Consider the following 8,504-nt stretch of genomic DNA (forward strand, 5'->3'; position numbering starts at 1 on the left):
TTCGTGAACAGCTCCTCGATAAGAGGATGCACGGTATCTTCCACAGAAATGTGAAGGATCAGTCAATGTCTTGTGAGCTAACGTTTGCTTTCTTTAAATCGCGCGGATTGAAGTCTGGTACAGAGGGTTTCATTTTTGCATGCCAAGACGGTGTCCCCCGAGCATTTAGCTCACATACTATCTAGTTATCCAACACACGCAGGAACGACCTACATTCAAAGGCACAATGCGGCACTAAGAGTGCTTTATTACCATCTCTGTCACTCCTACGGCATTCACATTAATACCGCTCCTCTAAATGCACCTAGGGAAATTGAGTCAATTGTCGATAATGGGAAGTGCCGTATATACTGGAACTTTATATTCTGGGCAATTGTTTCTGTTGCTCACTCGAGGCCTGACATGGTTCTTCTTGACTTCGAGAAGCGAACCATGTTCGTTATCGAATTTTCGGCACCAGCTGACAAAAACATCATGGCCAAGGAAAATGAAAAGAAAGAGAGGTATCGAGACCTTATAAGGGAGTTGTAACGATTGTACCCGGAATATTCTGTTAAACTGATCGTCCTTATCTTTGGCGCTCTTGGAGGTGCCAAGCTTTCACTTGCTAATAGCCTAAAAAGCTTCCCTGCGTGTCAACAATATGCTAGAACACTTGCGGGCAAAATGCAGAAGGCGGTTGTCCTTGGGTCACTCCGTGATCTTAGGGTGCACGAGGCTTTTGCTGGATCGTCGTATTTATTCCTTTACAGACTGTAACCACCTATCTCACGGTTGTGAGACGTTGTTGTGACTGAAATTTTACTGCGATTTCGCTGGAAGCGGGTGCAATTTTTCAGATTGGTACCCGCTACCGGCGAAATCCTGCGGTTGTCCTTATGACAAATTTTTAATTATAAATATATATTGAAACTGTATATAATTTGTCCGCCTGGGCTTTGAAGAGAATTTTTTTAGCTCTGGCATAATTAAAATGAAGAGAACTTAATCAGTCATCAAAAGAGAGGTTTACGAAAACTTTCAACAGTCAGTACACGGAGAGAAATTTCAAGCGATTAATTCACTGCACTGCTGCTTGATTTTATTCACGGTTTGGCACAAAAACTGCTTTAAAAGCATGGATCCCGAGATCGTAGTTCTTGCGCCAAAGCTCGCATAAAATCAAGGAGCAAATCCGTGAAATAATATCTTAAAATTTATCTCCGTGTGTATGTATATTTTTTCTCCTCTTTTGCAACAATTTTCAAACTCGGTTTCAAGATTTCACAAAATATGCCCATTGCAACTCTTAAAAATTGCTCAAAATTTCAGCCCGAAATAATAATTATTTTTCCAAAAGTCATTTTTTATTGAAAAATTGACTTTTTGCAACATGATTTCTACTTTTTTCACGAATAGGATATCAACTAAAATGAGCGATTGTAATCTACAAGAGTTATGATATCAACCACATTTAGCGACCGAGCGATATTTCATAAATTGATTGCGTAAAAGGGACTTTAAAAAAGATGTTCAGTTTTTTTGTTATATAAAATTAAATAACTCAGTCAATTTTCATTGCATAAAGCTTCAGTGCGTACAAGTTTTGAAAAAGAGTTCTATTTATTATTATGAAATCCACGTAGTAATAGATTCTGAGTTTATTGCTTATAATCGGGACTGACTTCAAAAAATTGTTCAAAGAAAAGGATCGAAGCAGTCAGTGGAGGCAGAATAGGGAAAGGCGCTTTCACATGCTAGGCGCTCGCGCCGGAATTCAATTCACGTGTTCAAAGCAAATAATGCTAATATCTTTCCGTGCTGCTCACAAATGCTTTTGTTGCTCCTGAAAAGATAATATTAAATGCTTTAAGGTAATGGGACGAGTGGCTCACGTGACCAGATTTGTAAATTACCGAACTATTTTAATTTTCTAATTTATTTTCACACGAAGTGCCACATCGAGTGGGAAATTTAGGATAATAAATAATAAGCCTTAAGAAAGGTGGGTCTGGTCATACATTTTTATAAGTATGAAAAAAGTGTTCCTTGTTTATATATATTTTTTTTACTTCTTTCAGAATTATTAAAATTAAGAACCAGTCCCACCTTTCTTAGTGCTTCTTATTCATTATCCCAAATTTCCAACTAAAATATATATTTTATATTTATTTTCACGTTTCTTATTTCCAAACTTATTTCTACACGAAGCGCCATAATGAGTGGAAAAATTGGGATAATAAATAAGAAGCACTAAGAAAGGCGGGACTGGTTCTAAATTTTAATAATTCTGTAAAAATAAAAAATAAATATAAACAAAAAACACTTTTTTCATAATTATAAAAATCTATGACCAGACCCACCTTTCTTAAGTCTTTTTATTTATTATCCCAAATTTCCCACTTGATGTGGCGCTTCGTGTAGAAGGAAGTTAGGAAATAAAAAACGTGTCGATAAGATAGAAATCTGGTCATGTAAACCACTCATCACATGCCCTCAAGCTTAAGACTATTTTTCTTATCTTCTCTATTATTAATTTATTGTTGATGAGATTAACGATAATCTATATCTAATTCCTTTAAAGATTTACATCTGAAAAATAACTTTAGGAAAAAAATGTAAAAAATAATTTAAAAATTATCTAATAACCATACGTAGACGACAGCAGCTTTCCCTCCACGTTGCTAGAACACATTGCGTCAAGCCTTATACCATATTCATTCACCATGATCCAAGACAAAATAGAATGAGGGATCCATGAGGGAAGCCCATGTTGGGCCCCTTGGATTAGCATGTCGTTGCCATAAGGGACCACGCTTGGTTTGCATGAGGGCAATCCATGTGGATCTAGAAGAGGGCCCTTCCATTTTTCCACACGGGTAATTTACAATTGACAAGAAAAGAATTATTTTATTATTAACATTTGAAAGTGCATGATGTTCGTCTGAAATCCGAGTGAGTCACGGATTTTTTATTTATTCGTTAGCCTTTGTAGTTGAATGTTTTTTAATATAAAGGCTTTGAAGAATTTATTATCAGATTAAAAATTAAAATTGTACGCAATTTAAAAAATAGTTTTTAATTGAAAATAACTAGCGTTTAATCGATTTGCAATTGTTCATATCCCGATTTAATGCAAGAAAATATAGAATATTTTCTGCATGGAAAAATTTGAAAAGGAATTTAAAAATTGTCTAGCCCATGGAGCTAAATATAATTGCAGGTTTTCAAATTAATTATTCTAATAAGAAAAAATTTCATCATGATGCTAACCTCATATCAGACTCAGATAAATAATCTTCAGATCCATTACTTCTGAGAATTTTCCATCGGTGGGATTTGGCTGTGTTGAACTTTACACTCAAATTAGTTTCCTTAAAAATATTTCCTATACGAGTATACGGGCACTAAAAATAATAACAAAAATAAAACAGCGAATTATACTTATTGAATTAATTTAAATAATAATTTTAAAACTACAGGGAAATGATTTAACGATACTTTGTTTAGATTTTAGACAACTGTGTTGACAATATTAATATAAATTTTCAAGTAAAGTTAAAGATTATTTTATTTGATTAATAAATTTTTGTATAGATATTATGTAAATGGTGCTTAAGAAGAATAAGTTTTTTTTTAGAATCTGAAGTACTTACTGCAATACAGTCGAAAGATAATGAATACAGCCACAGGTCTGTGGAATTTGAATTACTTCTCAGGAGAACACAAGCTTCATCAAAAGCAAGTTCATCGTAGTCACAATTTTCCACGTCCATTTTTTTACTTTAAAACAAAAAAACTCACGGAGAAGAGCATGAAATATTCTGTAAACGACTGAATCATTAGAAAGTACTAAATGAGGTGAAGGCAGACGCGATGCGTAATCTACTCGCAATCAGCTCTGTGAAAAACGACACAAATACCTACTTCAATTTTACCATCTTCAAAAAATTTAATCGTAAATTATATTTTATCTTGCATGAATTTTATACAAGTTAAATCATTCTAGATATTGACAAAAAGATTCTTCAGCGCAATTATTCTCTTATTAAAATTAATACTCACTCATATATTATTTATATTGAGCCAATTTTTATTTTTCACATTGTTCATTATATTTGACACAAATTTCTTCTATTTGTTGCACTTTTCTAAATAATTAGAAAAAATAATGTTAAGTCTTTTACGGGAAGCGACAGACTGACAAGAGATGTTTTCGACGAATATCTCCACTGCACCTGTCGACTGCTTTTGTACCAACCGGTTTTCTCAACTCTCACCTGCTCTTACGGTTGCCAGGAGTACTAACACCAATAACCATATTAATTAATAAGTATAATTAATATTCATATCTGCGTGTTTTAAGAATAAAAACTATTGATAACTTATATTTAAGAATATTGAATTTACTAATTCACGCAAATTGACCATGAATAAAATATGTCTTTGAATTTATAAAAAAAGTCCTAAATTTTAAAGAAGCGAAGCGATTCAGTATTGATTTAAATACTTTCCGAAAAAAATTTGTAATCTAAGTTAAGATAGAGGATAGAAAAAGAAGATGCTATTTAAAATCCGTTCCTTCTTTGTTCTTATCTTTTCAAAAAGCATGTAAAATAATATCATATTAATATATATGTCTATTATAAAGATTTATGTATAAAGTCTAGATTTCGGCCGTTGTTAGACCAAAAGGTCTAGCCGCGTAAGTATTGCAAACCCCCGCTCTTATCAGACAGAAATTTATGTCAAATGTTCATCGTAAGGTAGCAAAAACCTAAAAAGAATTTCAACCTTCAAAATTTTAGTTTTCTGAAAGTTTTGGAGGGGTAAAGCAGAATAAAAAGTTTGCTGTTTCTCGAAAACCGTTTCACCGACTTTCGTAAATAAATACATGCTGTGGAAACTGATCGACAATTTACTAAACCATGTCCATTAAGGCCATGTCCGATTCACAGAAAGAAAAAGAGACTATGTTTGAAAAATAGCAGTATACTTGTTTCGTCGACTAGTCTAATTACTACCGGTAGTCAGGTTAAAAATTTACGTGTTTACTGGTGTCTACACCACCCGGGAGCTGCAATATGCGGCGATATTTTTAGTAACTATTGCCTTTTAGTTTGTACAAGAAATAAAAATACGTGTTGTATTTTAACATTTCAAAACACCACAAAATATTTCAATCTGATTCTAATGGGTAACGCTATCAAAGACCAATCATATCATTGAGGTAAAAAGGATTAGCACTACTCGTCTATTCTATTAAAATTTAGATACAACTTCGCAAGAATCGCCCGATTCCAAAAGTAATACCGATCAGGTCCTGATCGGTAAAACCCTGTGGCCCATACTTAGGCCCGACCTTGCCAGACCGATATCTTACTGAAATGCCATCTCCATGTGCTGGCAGAACTAGTGCTGCTTATTCCCGAGTCGAAATATAGGCTCTGCTTTGACGCTCCAAATGAAAGTATTGTCCCTACTTTGCGGCTGTTTATTCTATTAGCTCGTGCGTAGCCACTCCTAAAGATATTTTCATTCTATTTTGCCTCTGTATAAGCTTCAGCCCCTACACTGAAGGTCTTTCCTCTATATTCTTGAGTTTTACTTATGTCTCCTTTAAAGCTTTATTTGCTCCATAGAATTTTTAAATTCTCTTTTAACGCTATTAAATTTTAACGCACAAAATATGTGACGTTGTTGCCTCGACGCATGCGCCCTCGTGACAGATACTTTGTTGTTTTCTCTAAAATTCCATCAACACAGTTTGTGAAAGCAGCAGTTTAATTGGTTTTAAATAATATATATTAAAGTAATAACATCGAAATGGCTTCAAGAGGAAAGAAGTTTGCCTTCATCTGGTGGCTGCAAGCAAAAGGAAAAATGCAAACCACCCGGGGAAAAATCCTAATACTCGGCAATCTTCCATGCATGCTCTGTCACGATAAATATAGTTCTGCGCGAGGTGGGAGAGAGCTTTTCAGTCCTTGTTTTTTCTCGAAAACGCTCGAAAATTGCAAATTCGGAAATAAATAGCCTTGCCCGAGCATTAAAGAGGTTTTCGCGATATCCTCAAACTCCCTCCGTGCTCTGCCGAACCGAGTTTGCACGATGATTTTAGAGTACTGAGCGAGATTTCCAACCAATATTCAATGTTTCACAAGTGCTCGCTAAAGTATCTTTAATGCTCGTGGAAGACTACTTATTTCCGAATTCGCAATTTTCGAGCTTTTTTGAGGAAAAGCGAGGACTGAAAAGCTCTCTATAACCTCGCGCAGAACTCTATTTTTCGTGACAGAGCATTAGGGGTATTAGGATTTTGCCCCGGGCAGCGCTAAGATTTTAAACATAATTCTAAAGAACCCAGATCCAAAACCCCCTAAAAAAAGGTGTCAAACACATGACCAGAAACGTGAAAAGAAAAGGGTAAGAAAGATACAAATCTTTTGCATTGAGTTTTTTCTGTACCACAAAAAATAAGTCCAAATTAATTGCTACAGATCCTGAAGACATAGATTTTCCTTTCACACAATTTTCTTTTGAATTGAAGAATCACGAAATTGAATGATTTTAGATTAAAAATTTCGAAAATTGTGATATTAAAACATTTTTATAATGAAAGCCTTTAAAATTTCAATTATATGTATTAAATTCAAATCAGATAAAAACTAATAATTTTTAAATTGCTAATTAAACCTTCCCAAATTTGACTAATTTTCTTGAAATTTGACAAAAATTTTCAAAAAATTTTCATAGCGTGCGATTATAATCAGTGTCGTGATTGTATTATATTTATTAAACTACCCATCGTATCCTCTACTATAATATTAGTTCTATAAAATTGAATGGATATTTTTTTCCCGTGTAATTGCCATGGTTCGCCCAATTTTGGTAATGGATATTGTACCAATAGTCGGCTAACATGTTGGGGCCAAAGATATAATTTCGCCGTTGGGCCGACTTCTAGTAATCATGGTTTGGCCAACCATGGTAGCCAATAGTCGGCAAAGTTGGGCCATAGTTATCATTTCGGCATGTCGGCCAATGCCTGGTTGGCAAAGTTAGCCCAACTCCGAGAAAGTTGGCCCTACTATGGTCCAATGGAAAATTCGCACATGGGTAATCCATTCTAGATTATAAATAAACTGTAACTAGCGTCATAAACCTTAAGATTACCACGGATTTACCTACAGTATGTGAGCATTCGCACAAACTGGGCCACTCGCCCAAAATGGGACATTTACCTTGAGTTGAAATTAAAAAAGCAAATTTGTGCAAAAATGGACTTAAGAGATTTCTAAGTATTTAAAAAAAATTAATAATGCCAATATTCAGGGAACATTTTAAAACCAAAAAGGAATAATTTGTAGGGCAGATATTAAAAAAAAGCCATTTTTGGACCACACTTGATTTAATCCTATTTTTTTACCACTTCTAATAAAGTTATTTAACTACCATTTAACCATTCACAGATAGATAAAGGAAGTTTTTTTTAAAAGTATTATTAAGGTTACAATTGCTTTAAAGAATGTGATATTTAAAACTTAAGTGGCTTATTATTCAGGAAAATTATACCTTCGGAAAATCTATAGATACCCGGAAACAACCTAAAATTGCTAGGGAATTTTTTTAGAGAATTTGAGTAGATACCCTGAGATAATTCTAAAGATAATATTTCTTAATATTTGTATTGATATCTATCAACATATAAAATATCAACAGAATATACGAAATAATGGTATAAATTTCTGTGATACTGTGTCAAATGAGCTAATAAATACTTTTATATTTTATCAAATAAAAAAAAACGGAAACTCCAGAACCGTTGCTTCATAAAGAAATTGTTGTAACTATTCTGCCTGCCTTTTTTATGTCGATTTGTTGTTTGTTAGAGCGATAAAGGTCAAGCTCGTTAGCCCGACATTTAGGATAATAATTCAAAAAGGGATCACATTTTGAACATTTTTGGGACACCTTTTTTCAAGATTCAAACATTCTATGTACGGATGTTCATAGTATTTGAAAAGATGAACGATTTGTCCTTATGCCTTTTTTTTATAAAAAAATTACCGTAGTTGTAGCCTTTACGAAAATCCAAAAACCAAACAAAAATGAACATTTGAAGCGAAATAACGCACCATATGAAAAAAATCGAGAGAAGCAAAATTGTTTCTTGAATGCTCTATAAGATTATCATAGCAACTGTTTGAGTTTTCATGGAAAATCAAAAGTTTAAATTTTGACAGCATAAATAAATAATTGAAAATCAAAAATTAAATTTCGCGTTCTAAGTATGCAAAATACTTGTACCTGAAGTTCCGAATGTTCAAATGAACGAAATATTTACCCGCATTTTTATTTTACTCCTAAATATTGTTCCAACTGCAATTTAAAATATACATTAAAATTGGCCAGGTGCGTGGGCATATTCTCATCACAACTTTCGTCTTTTAACTTTCTTTTCGTCTTGTGTGTGGGTTTTTAAAAAATTAAATTTTTGTATGCCTACAAAAAATTTAATTCAC

The 8,504-nt window shown here is 33.5% G+C and overlaps 1 protein-coding gene across 2 annotated transcripts in view; it reads right to left on the reverse strand.

Annotated features, from left to right (window-relative positions):
* The window catches only part of LOC117173488 (heparan-alpha-glucosaminide N-acetyltransferase), a 41,718-nt gene extending 37,516 nt beyond the window's left edge, over nt 1-4,202 (reverse strand). For both annotated transcript variants that reach the window (XM_033362097.1, XM_033362098.1), the window contains exons 1-3: nt 4,045-4,202; nt 3,636-3,803; nt 3,253-3,386 (exon numbers count right to left, since the gene is read on the reverse strand). In XM_033362097.1, the coding sequence (XP_033217988.1) occupies nt 3,253-3,386; nt 3,636-3,755 (254 nt within the window). In that variant the 5' untranslated portion in view covers nt 3,756-3,803; nt 4,045-4,202. The remainder of the gene's footprint in view (nt 1-3,252; nt 3,387-3,635; nt 3,804-4,044) is intronic.
* Nucleotides 4,203-8,504: the final 4,302 nt, after the last annotated feature.

This window comes from Belonocnema kinseyi, chromosome 5, assembly GCF_010883055.1.
Source record: "Belonocnema kinseyi isolate 2016_QV_RU_SX_M_011 chromosome 5, B_treatae_v1, whole genome shotgun sequence".
In the NCBI taxonomy this organism is placed as follows: Eukaryota; Metazoa; Arthropoda; class Insecta; order Hymenoptera; family Cynipidae; genus Belonocnema; species Belonocnema kinseyi.